The 14,640-nt window shown below is 51.2% G+C and overlaps 1 protein-coding gene across 1 annotated transcript in view; it reads left to right on the top strand.

Annotated features, from left to right (window-relative positions):
• GRID1 (glutamate ionotropic receptor delta type subunit 1) overlaps nucleotides 1–13,434 on the top strand; it is a 685,250-nt gene extending 671,816 nt beyond the window's left edge. Inside the window, exons 15-16 of the mRNA XM_045783660.2 lie at nucleotides 2,478–2,718; nucleotides 12,723–13,434. Coding sequence (XP_045639616.2) covers nucleotides 2,478–2,718; nucleotides 12,723–13,151 — 670 coding nt within the window. The 3' untranslated portion in view covers nucleotides 13,152–13,434. The remainder of the gene's footprint in view (nucleotides 1–2,477; nucleotides 2,719–12,722) is intronic.
• The last annotated feature ends 1,206 nt before the right edge of the window (nucleotides 13,435–14,640 follow it).

Consider the following 14,640-nt stretch of genomic DNA (forward strand, 5'->3'; position numbering starts at 1 on the left):
GATTACTTGTCAGATCTTGAGCTCAGGGGTGGCCACATGTCCCCTCTTTTCATTTTGTCACAATTATTCTGTGTAGGAGTTATTATGGTTTCTGATTTTAGTAAAGAGGTTCTCTGACATGGCTCGTGTGAGGGCAGGTCTGGGTTTGGACTGATGTCCATCAGAGCAGTATCTGCACGAATACATACAAAGCTCTGCTGGCTCTCCTCGGCGAGCTAGGAGTCCACCCATGAGGCTTCTCACAGCCCTGAGATCCTGCATACCCAGCCCTGGGTTCCTCCAACTGCCAGGAGGCCCAGCTTCCTCGGACCTGCCAACAGAGACTGAGACAAGGGCCTTTCAGCAGGAGCCAGTGGACAGCTTCCCTAATATGTCCAGAGCCACACAGAGGTAGTGGGACGCTGCAGCTACCCAGTTAATCATGGGGTGTGCCATGGAGAGGTCCTTGGCACTCAGCGGCATACTGAGCCAAGCCCAAGCCGCACAAGCGCACATGTCAATCGCGGATTTGTCTCAGTGACCAAGCCCCTACACGCACAGTGGCATTTTAAGTCTTTTGTGCCGACTTGTGTCCTTGGCACTTAACAGACATTATCTCATTATCTCACAATGACCATTTGAGTTTAGATTAGTTTTCACAATTCAGTTAATACATTCATTCGTATATTGGTGCAACAAACATTCATTGACGGCCCAAGTTGGGCCACCACTGCGCTTGCTCAGGAGAAACCATGGAGAGTAACACGCAGCCCCTGACTGAAAGGACTTACTCACCTGGTGGGGTCGTGGGTCTCTCCTGCAACGATGAGACAGCCAAGGTTAACAGGGGCAAGTTCCTTGTCCTGCGACATTCAGCTGCGATCTGGTGCCTCCAAAGCCTGCTCTTTGCCCTGAGCCAGGCTGTTCACAGCCCATGAGAGGCCATGCTGTGCTGGACCCATGATGCTGACAGAGGACCTTCTGTCACCTCTGGGCTGTCACCTTCCGTCTCCACCACTCTCAGCTCATGCATGGTCACAGAGCTCAGCATCAGCCTGTAGTCCCAGTGGGCCTGCAATGCAGGTCCAGGGCAGAGACTGCTCAACTGGCCAGTGGGACGTGAGCTCCTGGCTATAATGAACCACTGCTCTGGGAGCTTGTGCACCCGGAGGGCTCAGAGGGGTCACTGCAGGTGTTATCACCTGGCTGTATCACCATGAACCTGAAAGAGTTCCCCCCGCCCCCAGAAGGAAAAGCTTGGGTATGAGGAGCCTGGAGGTTACCAGCTACTACTAGGCCACTGTTCAGACTCCTGGATTACAGGGGGATCCATCAAATACCCTAACAAAGGAAAACCACCATCCAGACACCGACGTGGGGAATACGGGAGAAGCGCGGGTTGACCCACCTTGGCGAACAGGATGGAATCCAGACTCCTCTCACACCCTCTCTGAGCCCACATTCTCAGCTCTTCCTGATTTACTGTCTTCCCCTCCCACCTTCCTCCTCCTCTTCACCCACCCCTCTGGAGCCTCACTGGCCACATTGTCGCATCTCAGGCATATGGCACATGTAGCCAAGACCAGACTTTCAAGCATGGCTGTAGTCTTTCCTCATTGAATGCCATCCTTGCCAACCACAAAATGACTTTGGCAAGATACTTTACCTCCCTGTGCTTCCATTTCCTTCTCCGGAAAAATAGAGAAATGGAAGGAACCATCTCGAAGAGTTGACATGAGTATTAAACACTATTCATCAAGCACGTAGGATATATCCTGGCACAAAGAATGTGCTAGACAAGTGTGAGCTATTGGATGACTAACTTTCCTTCAGGTGTGTGCTCACCCTGTCACCTCCTTGTTGAGGTCCTCCCTGTTATGCCCCCGTCTGGACCACCTCACCGTGCACCATTTCTTAGCATCTCTATCTTTGTATCGGAGTATTGATCACAGCTTCTGTCTCTACAATGATTGCTCTCATCGTTTCAAATCCATGTATGTGTCTCTGGACCTCACCCGCAGCAGTGCTGAACATCGTACATAGCACAAGGCAGATAGTTCTCAAATCAAATGAATGAATGATTTGGTGAATCCTAAGACGAGAGACTTATGATGTGCTTACTGGAGTTTGAAAGAAAGCATTTTTGTAAGTCCATGGTCTGAGTGTGGCCTCGTCTAGTTCTGTATTTTGCCATTGATTCCATGTGAAGGGTCCTTATATGCTTTGCTACTGAACTTTATGCATGAGTAAGGAGACAGGGTGGGAGGGAAGCATCGAAGCTTTTAAGGAGGAGAGAGACAAAACCCGATGTGTGTTGTGGGAAGAGCACTCTGCCTGCAGGGTGGAGAATGGATGGGGAAGGGGACAGCTGGGGCAGAAGACCTGCCATGGTTCAGCGTCATCTGGGGAAGGGCCAGCGTGCTCGGGCAGGGGCCAGGGTCCCCAGGACCACGCTGAGGAGGCCAGGGGCTGTGGCTCACATGGGTTGTATCTTGCAGGATCCTGGAGTTGCAGGACACCGGGGACCTCGACGTGCTCAAGCAGAAGTGGTGGCCGCATATGGGCCGCTGCGACCTCACCAGCCCTGCCAGTGCCCAGGCCGACGGCAAATCTCTCAAGCTGCACAGCTTCGCTGGGGTCTTCTGCATCCTGGCCGTCGGCCTCCTCCTCGCCTGCCTGGTGGCCGCCCTGGAGTTGTGGTGGAACAGCAACCGGTGCCACCAGGAGACCCCCAAAGAGGTCCGTGCCCCGAGTCCTGCTTCTCCTGTCTGCAGCCCAGAGGCGGGAGAGTCCCACTGGGTGGGGTTTCTTCCGCTTAGTACTTACCGGAGCCACTTGTGTCGAGACAACCGTGTGGATGGTTTGGCGGTGGGGGGATGGTGTCATTTGAGTTTGATTTTAAAGCAAGAGAACAAATGGAGGGGATGTGTTGATGCTTGAACGAAGTGCCAAGGCGCCCGCCGTGGCCACTAAAGTCCTGTATTTATCTATAGAGCGGGTACAGCATGAGCCGCGCCAGAGAGCCCTTCCCTACCCTGCCCCGCCCATGCGCCTCCACCCTGACCTGGAGAGAACAACTGTAGGGTAAGAGAGGAGACCTCATTCCTTCCTGGTTCTCTTTGCTTTCACATCAAGGCCCACAGGGCTCTGCTCTTCCAGCATGCAAGTAGGGACCGGCCCCTGCCTCTCCCATCCTCCCTTCCTCCCTTTCTGCCCTCGTCTTTATGGGGCCCATCCTTGCCCACGCCCCTCCAGGCACGCCCAGCGCAGGGAACACTGTGGCTCTGTCCAGACTCTGGGTTCTGGCACATTCCCCGCCTTATGAGTGCCGACCACAAGATGATTCTGCCGACGACACTTCCTTCCTTTGGGGTTTCGCTTTTCTTCAAGCTCCACTTTTTTAAAAAATTTTTATATGAAGCCTTCACCGAGGCACCCTGGAGTCAATTCCCCTAAGGTAGGGTGGCAAGGAGGCCATTTGGGGATGATATTCTGCCAGCAGAAACCTACACACAGGCACAGAGGCATAAGCCCAGCCACTCCATGGTGGGCCTGCCACATGCAGTTCACCTTCTTCTGAATTATCATCAACAGATCATGTTGTTACAAGTAGGTGTAAGTTTCAAACAAGAAGCTGCAAAGTAACCAGCCCCAGATCCAAAGAGCGTCGCCATCGCCACCATCTCTGCAGCCTGGAGAGACTGGTTGGCCACAGCCCATAAATCAGTCTGTCATGGAGCCCTTGGCAGGGTGGGGGTGGGGACAGACTCTCCATTCATACCAGGCAGTGGGCTCTCTGTCATCACACTTAGTTTTTGCTGGAAGGACCTTGCCCTTTGACTCAGTGTGTTGGAAATGTCTGGGGACATCCATCTTCCTCTTCTGCCTTCCGTGTGCTCCCGAGGGGCACCCAGCAAAGCCTAGGTTTCCCGTGGCCTCATGCTTCTCCTTGTCACCCCTGGGCCACAGGAGAGAAGAGATGAGACTTAAGGGAAAGCCACTGAAAGGAATGGTTAACGGTTCTGCCCAAGCTTCTTTTGCTACTGGAAATTTCTTTGTGAAAAAAAATCATGGGAAGCACCTGTGGATTATTCTGATGAATAGTTTTAAGGAAAGGCCACAGATATGTCCCATTCCCAGCCTGCTTCTCACCACCCAAGGCCATATGCACAGAAGCATCAGGGTATACCCAGGGGAGGGTGGCCCTGGAGCTACCTCCCAGTGGGACCAGAGAGGACCAGATCCCATTGCATCCACTCTCCCTGTTGTTTGGTTTGGTTTTTCTCCAAACCCAATCAGCCATAACCTGATTTCTTCTGTGCAAATGCCCTTAGGTCAGGGGAGCAGAAGAGGCTCTCTGGGTTGGTAAGCATCTCACTGTCATGGAGGTGCTGAGCTGGGATGGCATGGGCAGAGTGGTTGCACAGGCTCAGCCTTCCAGAATGTCCCTTGTGAGCCAGGTGTGGGGAGAGGCCATTCTTCCTCTGGATTGGGCATCCTCATCTGCTTCTAGTCATCATGTCCCTTCACAACCCATGTTTAGTCTTTAGTGACAAGCCTAGACTGGGCAGCCCAGAATGAATGATCACAGTGTGTGTGTGTGTGTGTGTGTGTGTGTGTGTGTGTGTGTGTGCAAGAGAGAGAGAGACAGAGACAGAGAGACAGAGGCAGAGAGAGACAAAGGGACAGAGAGAGACTGAAGGACAGGTATTGGGATCGATTGTTGGAGAGACACAGAAGGCAGAGGTAAAAGAGAAATGCAGAGAAAAGACCAGGAGACCAAGGAATGACCTAGTGTGAGAACAGCTGTCTTCTTGCCAGTAAAGCATCCTAGTTTCTCTTTTGGCTTTTGCATAAGCCCAGGATCTCAGGCACAAGAGGAGAGGATGAAATACATCGGTCCTGCCTAGAAAATGTGGAAATTTCTGCCCCTACCACCAACCTGCTTCAGGTAGGAATGAGGACCAATGAAGAGGCAGGTTAGAAAAGCAGAGTAGCTGCCTTCCTTCCAGCTCCTTCTGGTGTTGCTAAGAACCTTCTTCTGGGGTTACATGGTAGAAGAAGGAAATAGCCCATCTTTTTCCTGTTTTTATGGGTTTCTGATTTTCAAATGAAATTTCTCCCTCCCTCTTCTTCCTTTCATAAATATGCCTATGGGGCATCGCCGTGTCCTCGGGGAGTTTGCCTCCACAGGGACAGATGTGGCAGAGAGGCTGATCAAAGCAGCCTTCATTGATCAGGACCATTCTCAAGTGAGCAGAGGGTACCATGGATGTACCGAGGGGCACCCAGCCCAGCCTGGGCATGGTGGGGACATAGAGGGCAGGGGTACTAGTTAGTGAAGAGTTCTTGGGGCTTGGAGTTGTTAGAAGTCAGTGTTGAAGGGTTGGTACAGATCCTAGACCTGTGAGATCAGAAGTTTTGTCAGGGTGAACAGCCTGGAAGGAAATAGTCCTCACCCTCCCTCCCTGCAGAGCTCTGGGGGCTGGAGTGTCAGCATCAGCAAGGGAATGTGAGTGGAGGAGGCTGGACCAGGGAGCAGGGGCTTGCCCTGAGGGACTTGGGTGCCAGTCCAAGTGGTTGGGACCTCATCACACAGGGAATAGGAACCAGGAAGGCGTTGACCCAGTAGGATATTAGAAACATATCTTTCAAACCTCCCACAAATAACAATGATATTTAATCCAGAACCACCTTGTGGTACTGGTTGCCTGTGTTTTATGGGGCAGCATTTGCAATTAGGCGAGCGTGTCTGGTTCATCTTAGAATGCTTCATTTGGGGGCATTGGCCATATTTCTTAAGAGCCAGAAAGCTGTCTTTGGGTGTAGTTCTTGTTGTGTTTAATGGCTTGTGCTGAGATGTCTTCAGACTTAAGACACCTACTTGAGGAAGAATAGTAATGTGTGCTCAGCCCCTTAATATTCATGTGGATTCGGGCTCATATTTTTTCCCGCAATCAGACTATTATGTAGTTACCCAGTGCAGGTGAGAGCAGCAGCCTCTGTGGCGCAGGAAAGAGCCGCCCTCGAGATTTATGGGGGAAGTGGAGCCATTGCTCGGAGAATAAAATCTTCATGAAATAAAGATGAGAACTGCACAAATGGGAGATGACATGAAGAGTGAGGGATGAATCACCTGTCGCTGGGCTGGGAACGTGGAATGCTTGTGCTGCCTGCTTTGCCTGCCCTCCCCCAGGCCCTGCCTCCACCGCGGTCAGCCGCTGACGGAGGCCAGGGTGGCCGGGCAGCGGGGGCAGGGGAGCAGCCCATGGGCCAGCTGCTGTCTGCCTGTTCCGACAGCTCACGCCTGCTCTCCATGGAAGATTCGTTTCGAGGGATGCTCCCTTTGGCTCTACGCCCTTCCCTGCCTCCACTCCTCTGACGCTTCTTCAACTCCATGGAGAGATTCTTCTCTCCTGTACCTTTCCCCTCGTCCTTTATGCCAGCCTCACAGTGTTGCCCCGAGGTGCCATGAAGGAGGGTGTGGGAAGTGCCATGCACTGCACCTGCCCATGGAACGTGCTTGGGGAATGGCAGCCAAGGCGCTACTCCATCCCAAGGACCTTGTGACGGGCAGTCATGAGTGTGGGGAAGACAAGACACATCTTACGGCACCTTGTCTGTGCCAGCAAAATTACACATGATCTTCTTACCTGCCCTGATTCTCTTCGAGAATGTTGGTGGAAGGCATCCTTCGCCCTGGAGAAAGAGGATGCAGAAGTGGCTGGGACAGAACTGGAATACGAAGGATGTGTCTGCCCCTGGGCCTTCCATGGGGTATGTGCAGGAGCAGGGGTCCCTACCTAGCATCCCCCGGACAATTTGGGGAATGAAAGGTGTAAGCTGGGTTTTTTCTTGAGCCGGGATCCTGACTCCTAGCTAGGTGTTGACATCCTCTGAACCCCAGTTTCTCTCTTCTCCTGAAAACAGAGCCTGGCCCAATGGCTGCACTGCCAATACCAGACCTCTTAGCAAGAGGGTGAGGATAATGAGTGTACGTTGCAGCCCATATTCCAGGGCCTTCCAGCAGGAAAGCAGTGAAAGCTTAGCATACACCAGTGTGGACCTCACAACCAGTTCCGACATCACGCCCCTCTGGAAGATTTCCCCTGCTCACCTCCACAGGCCGCCTCCCCTCCCTGTGTGTGCACTTGTGCTGACTGCAATTCCAAATTGCTGTGAATCGTTTCCCTGCTTATCCCTGCTCGAAGTCCACTGGCGCTTCTCCACCTCTGCATTCCCAGCACTTAGCCCAGTCTCTGGAACAGCGGAGCTCTCGTTACAAGGTGATGGATCTAACTGAAATATTGAGTACCTTCTATATGCCAGGGACCAAGATGGATGCTTTACCGAGAACATTAGCTCATCTGGTAGAAGGAGCTCAAAAGTGTTTATTGAATGAATGAACCAGTCTGGGCTCCTATAAAGAAAACGTTATTAATGTTAAATTGTTGTGTAATCATTGCAACTGGATCAATGGCTTTCAATTCTGGCTGCACATCAAAGGTGATTAATCCTGGAGCTTTTTAGAAATACAGATGCTTGGGCTCCATTCCCCAAAGGGTTGTATTGGGTAGATCTGGACAACGGTAATTTCTAAAAGCTTCACACATGCTTCTGATATCCTGACAAAGATGAAAACCACTGGTCTGCACCATCCTTCCCAAGGGGAAATTGGGAACACACAGCCTGGCATAATGGAAAAGAGCCAGGTTTTGGAGCCAGGTAGATGTGGACTCTGATCCTGACACTCCACTTACCATGAAGTTGTGTGACCTTGAGCAGATCTCTTCACCCGCAGCCTCAGTTCACCCCTTGTACACCTGCTGCTACCACCTATGATGGAAGGTGTTCTTAGTTCTCTCCTCTTTCTGCCTTTCCCCTACGAAATGTGTGAGTGAGCCTGTTGGAACTCTTTCTCACGATGCTCTGAAAACTGCCCATCTCTCCTGAGACCACTCCATTAACTGTTGAACTTCTTTGCTCTTACCCAACCACTAGTCTCAGACCTCCAGCCCAGCCCTTTGAAGCCGGGCAAGTCTTTGGAGCGATACTTAAGGAGATCATATTGATAGTGTTTCTCCCGGCTGTTGGGTCTCATTTAGAACCCAGTTGGTCTCAGTGGTAACGGGAGAACACCTCTACAACCGTCCCAGTCAGGTGTGAAGTCCCTCATCCCATTTTTGTTCCATCTCAACTTAAAGTAAAAGCCGTTGGACACCAAACAAAGTCGGTTCTAACGAGTCCCATGTGTAACCGGCTGTTACCTAGATGATAGTTTAGTTAATTACCGTTTTCCAGTACACTGAATTATTTCCACGTTGGTGAACAGCGGCTTAATTACAGAACTTTCTCTCTCTGCAAGACAATGCCTGGGAGAGGGTCCCCAGTCACCTCTGTTGGTGCACCTGTCATCATGTTTAATATGAGGGGAGAAACGCAGAATTCGGCCGGATTCGTGGATAAATGCAGTCTGTGAATTTTATGTCATATTCAGGATGTTTGACTGGGTCAGTTACCTACAGTAAATTAATGAAGACAGCAGCAAGTTTCCATGCGGTTGAACACCAAAAACTTGAGATAATGAGGATGTAAACTGATGTAGTTCACATAAAAAAGTCCATTATTTGAATTTGCATAACATAATAGAATGTCCCATTTTGTCTAAAATATAGATAATTATTCAAATCACTCCTGCCTCTTTCCTCGAGCAGGCGGATTATTTCCGCCTGCTCGTTCCCTGGCCAGGGGCCACTGGAAATGACTTCGTGTGAGCTAAATCTGTGGCCCCAGGTGACCCAAGATTATGCTTTCCGGCTTTACCACACAAGGTGGTTTTCTCCAGTTCTCTTGGGCTCTGACCCTTGGGCTCTGACCCCTAGACAGCGGCGGAGGAAGCAGGCAGCTGAGGGACGTCGTGGCAGACTCAGAGCCAGACTGCATGTGTGTTCAGGGCGGCAAGGCATTTTCTTTAGTTCTTCTCATTTTGCTGTCCAGTTAAATGATCAAATATGGGTAGCTCACGATGGCACCTTGTTCCTTCAGAGTTTGCTTTGTGTGGGAGCTACCGGCAGAATTTGACTAGAATGAAGTGCCACTGGTGCGGAGGGGATGAATTGCTTGACTGCCATTTGGGGTGGGAAGGTCTCCCTGGAAAGTCTGTTCAGTTGTGTGGGCATTTTGTCTGGGTCCTGCAGTGGAGGGGTTATGGGCTCATGACTGACCCCCACTGGAAGCCCACTGCATAGCTTTATAGTCCTTGGAACTGCTTCGTTGGTGCTTAACTTGAGGCACGAGAAAAATTATTTGGATTTAGGGAATTATTCAAGCTCTTTCCTCCAAAAATACTGATTCTAGGATAATTAGGCTGTCTCCACACCAACACTCTGGGCTGGCTTTTATTCTAGATGCTTTGGTATTACCAGAGCAAGTCCTCACAGCTGTGATGATTATGCTAGGTCGTAGCCTATACCCAACCACTTTGAGAATCTTACTCTCCAGACCTCTTCCCCCTTGTACTTCTCTGGTGAACAGTTTCATCTCAGAGACCTCTTTTGCTCGCATTTTTCTTCAGAGGATTTTGGGTGGTTGGCCTTGCCTCAAAGCTCTCCTTCTGTTTTGTGTCTGTGGCATTAGATAGAGAGGGCTCCTTACACTTGGTCCCCACACTCGACTCTCTGCCTCCCTGTGGCCTTGTTGGGCAGGAAGTTCCCCTTTCTTTTTCTCTACACTCCAGCAAAATTAGGAGCATCTGAACAGTTTTCTGAGAAAAAGGGTCACACCCTTTCTTCTAACCACCAGAGTGAACAGAGCTGGGACCAAGACGCTTGCCTTCCACTCCAAATTAGTCCACTCCTAAACTTGACTTCTTTCCATCCCCCAAAGGACCCTTAAGCCCTGTAAAGAAAATCTAAAGGGGAAAAGATGAGATTGTGTAACTAACCAGTTCTTCTCATGATCCCAGGTCCAGTGGCCATTAGTTTTCCCTCGATGGAAACTGAAGGCTCTGTCAACAGGGACACCTGGCTCATCCAACCTTCTATGAGCTTTGCTGTCTGCAAAGAGAAGGGAGGGTTATATTATTAAACTCCAAAAGTGTCTGAAATTCTCTCTCAACTTCTCCAGCTTCCAGGATCTCTGATATTTGTCTTATGTCCTTCCCATATTTTGAAATGAAGATAACCGATAGCTACAGAGATTTACCAACATAGCTGTGCAGGGACTTCGGCTGATGCAGATGACAGAGCTGTATCAGCAGTTTATCTGGGGCACACAGCAACCACGAGAAGGCTGGAGAAGCAGGATGGGGGTGGGCAGGAGTCAGGCTTGTCCACAGAGCTGGGAGGCAAGAGATAGGAGGACGGTCATGGAGCAGAACGTTTGTTGAAGTTTTACTGCTAGATTGGAAGGACAGTCAACTCTTTTCTATCTCTTTGTTCAGGATTCAGATTCAGTCCCATTGTCCTTGCTTGTGTCATGATCCTGCATGTTAGCTACAGGTGAGCAGGGTACCTGCCAAACTCTTATCCGGTGAGAAAGAAGGAATTCCCCAAGGCACACAGGCCATGGTCTTCTTAGGAAGAGGTAATTGATGGATGATGGCCTTAAAACAGCCAGGGATGAATATAACAGTTTAAAAAAACTATTGAAAATAGTTTCGTATGCAAGAACAAAACCAAAGTAGATAAAACACAGAGAAAAAGGCAAGGTTGCACCGAGCTGGGTCAATATGCTGTAAGGTAATGAAAAGAACTTGAATTTGGCGTCTTGTATTTTTTACAAACTTAAAAGAGCCCGTGAAACACAGTGCCTGCATCACATTTAGTCAGGCTAAGTAAAGAGGAGCTGATACAGGCTGGTACTCTCCAGCCACTTTCTCCGGGGTCACCCATGACATTTGCCACCCAGAGGTGTCCTCAACTTGGAGCTGGTTTCCCAGCATCAGTGAGCTTAGCTCTGCTGTGTGGGGCTACAGATCCCTGGAGTGTCGGCTCTGCCCATGGGGGTCTGCCAGTGATTTCTGATGTTTCCATCTGGGACACAGGGCCACGTCCCATAGTATCTTCCATCCTCAAATCAGTTGGCTTTCTTACTCTCAGCTTTGCTCTTGACCCGGGATGAGGTCTTTATTGTCTCGTGGGTGTTGTTAGTTTTCTTTTTCTGGGAAAAGTTCTGGGAAAATGGCAGGTGTCCCACAGAAGCCAACCTCTGTCTACCAGTCATGAACTCAGCAAAGGTGTGGAGAGAGCAGTGGCCCTGCCTTCTCCACGCCGGGGGGCATTGGGAACAAGGAGTAAACTGCAGAGGCAACCTTCTTGCTCGAGGAAATGTGGGTTGAGACTCCATGGGGGTTAACCACCCATAAGAGAGGGACGTTCATGCCAGCTACTCAGGGTGGCCTCTTCCTGGGGAAAATCCTCTCCCACCAGCCTCCTAGGATCTCAAAGCAGCCACTGGAATGGCCCTTAGATTTGTATGGTTCCTTCTTTTTTCTTTTGAAAGCACATTCAGGGCTTCTACATTGTATGGTATTTCTAACCACCCTACAAGACAGGCTCCTAATGTCACCATTAGACAGCCTGTGGTGTTCTATCTCAGAGCAGAACTTTGACATGGCATTTCTCTAGGAGTTTGACCTCAGGGAAGCATGGCGGTAGGCATGAACTTGCCTGGCACATTGGCACTTATACTGCTGGAAAATAGGAGTGAAACTTTGAACACCTCATCAAGGAGCTGGCGTGGCTCCTCCAGGGACACCTGGTCTCGTGCCCCACATCCTTGGGGGGAATTGAGCAAAAAGAGTATATCCTCTTTGTCTTCTAGGAGCTTCCAAGCAGTTTGGCCTCCTTGATTTATTTTGATGTTGTAGACAAAACATCAAATTATTTGAAAGGAATGATACTTGCTCTGTTTTCTTCTCTTTCTCAAGCACACAAACAAAACCATCTCCTTGCCACCATTCACCATATGAGAAAGAGTCAAGTGTGAGGGTCACCCATCTTGGCGGCCTCAATCCTCTTGATACCAGGAATGTCCCCCAAGCCCTGAGAAGTCCCCTTCCTCACCATCCCCACCATCTTCCTCATCCAGGAACCAGCCCTGTGGGCCTTGGAGACAGGGATATGCCTGCTTGCTGGCTCCTCTGGAGATTCCGCACGGGGAGAACTGGGGATCTCAGGGTCAGCCCGGACTTCACCTCCTACTCCAGGCTTCCCAGGCTGCCCCTGCCCATCACAAGGGTTGTGATTCCAGGGAGGCCACTGACCTTCCTGAACCCAAGCCTCGTCTTGTGGACGATGGGGATGATCACACAAGGCTTTCTGAGGATTACGAACTCTATGGCAAATACATGGGGCCCACTAGGGGCTCGAGGACCAGTTCCTTTTAGTCCCGTGGGAACTCCTTTATTCTCCTTTTGTCTCTGCCGGTTCCTCAAGGCATCTTCTCACAAGGGTTGCCTCCGGGTATGACAGGGGTTCTAAGCAGAGTGACGAGGGGAGGCACGTGTTGCCAAGGCCTGCTTGCTGGGTGTCCGCTACCTGGGGCAGCGTCCTGGGCTACTGGTTCCCCACATAACGGAGGGCCAGCCATCCAGGTGGGGGGGGTGGGAGGATTGGGGGGATGCTCACCCAGTGTCCAGCAGGCTGAACAGGCCTGGGGTCTCCAGGCCTCCCCGAGTTTGTGGAAAGCCAGCCATGGCTCATCTTAGGGCTCAGCCTGACCTTCCTGTGCTTTCCCTCCAGGACAAAGAAGTGAACTTGGAGCAGGTCCACCGGCGCATGAACAGCCTAATGGATGAAGACATTGCCCACAAGCAGATTTCCCCAGCGTCCATTGAGCTTTCGGCCCTGGAGATGGGGGGCCTGGCTCCCAGCCAGGCCTTGGAGCCCACGCGAGAGTACCAGAACACGCAGCTCTCGGTCAGCACTTTTCTGCCCGAGCAAAGCAGCCACGGCACCAGCCGGACACTGTCGTCAGGGCCGGGCAGCAACCTGCCGCTGCCCCTGAGCAGCTCCGCCACCATGCCCTCCATGCAGTGCAAACACAGGTCGCCCAACGGGGGGCTGTTCCGCCAGAGCCCGGTCAAGACCCCCATCCCCATGTCCTTCCAGCCTGTGCCGGGAGGCGTCCTTCCAGAGGCCTTGGACACCTCCCACGGCACCTCCATCTGACCGCGTCGCCTGCCCTGCCGCCCGTCCATCCACCCACCCGACCAGCAGAGCTTTTTAATACAAGAAAACAACAACACAAACCACACACACATGCACACACACACACAAAGACTCTTTCATTTTTCTTGTACATATGTGTAAATAATGACAGAATGGAGTGGGGTAAAAGTGTATTTTGAATATTCCCAATTTTCGAAGTCAGTAAAAAAAAACCACAAAAACTGTATGAATGACTTTGTAAATTTTGTTCTATATGAATAAAAAGGCAAATTACTTGTGATCATTCTGAAGTGCCAAAGAAGCCCCCTGTTCCTGGGCCTTTCTAAAGGCAGGAGGGGTGATCAGAATAGGAGCCCCTTCCTGCCGGGGGAGAGGGGAGGATGAGCAGCTATCCCCTTTAGAGGAGCCCCAAATGCTGCTTGTTGCCATGTCCCATGGTTTCCTGCCACGTTCCTCTGCTCCTGGCCCTTTGTTCCTCTTTAATCCCCTTGGGTAGATCAACAGTGAGCCAGCACTGGCGTGACCCCGGGCCACTGTGCTACAGGGTGATCAGCTGTTCCTGTCAGCCTGGGACTTAGGAGGCTCCCGGAACACGGGGCAGTCCTCTTGGTCACCCACCGCATGACACCGTGTGCTGTGGGCCCAAGAAAAGCACCCCCAGTGAGGTGACCGTCTCTGAGAGCTTTGATGCTGACATGCTCTAGGGTCATACTATTGGCCTTGTTTTTTACTTTCTTTCCCCAGTTAGAAGAACCCACAAGTGATAGAATACGGGAAAGGGCAGGCAGGCCCCATCGTTGCCTCTGGAGGCTTGGCAGAGGTGGGCTTGTCCTTGTCCGTGTGAGCAGAGAAATGCTAGGTGTGGTGTGTGGGCCAAATGAGGTGGTGAGATGTGAGGCCAGGGAGAGGGAGAATATCCCCTGGGTTTGTGACCTGTAATTTCAGGTCAAAGGATTCTGTTGGAAAAGTGGAGGGAGGTACCCCGTGAGCAGCCCAGTCCCCTAGGTGATGGCAAGTGCTGGGAATAGATCAATGGGAACGTGTTTGTTCGGATAGGAAGGAGCCTTGGCTCCTAGAGAAGGAGCAGCATAATTTGGTGTGATGTGAAGACATGTAACTCATCCCCCAGGGAAGCAAAAGTGAAAGGGTGTCTCCAGGTCTAAAACTCTGCAGGCAGCCTGCCAAACAGCCAGGACCCAGTCCTCACTGCCTGCTTTGCCCCCTTCGCCAGACCAGAGGCCCTCAAGCAGTGAGCCAGCCCATAGCAGTGCATGGGCTGGGAGCATCATAGAGTCTCTGAGATTCCCAGGACGATCCCTGAACCTACGAACCTGCTGGGCAGCTCTGTTCCTTAAGGCTAGGACAGCCAGACTGCCGCGCCTCCCTCGTCTTTCCTGGGGCAATTAAACTCTAGACCCAGACAAAGAACCACTAGGAGCAGAGCAGTTCGAGTAATGTGAGCCGTATCATTTCAGCTCTTCTCCTGAAG

The sequence above is a fragment of the Ursus americanus genome, chromosome 6, assembly GCF_024610735.1.
Source record: "Ursus americanus isolate L20-20 chromosome 6, mUrsAme1.1.p, whole genome shotgun sequence".
Lineage (NCBI taxonomy): Eukaryota > Metazoa > Chordata > Mammalia > Carnivora > Ursidae > Ursus > Ursus americanus.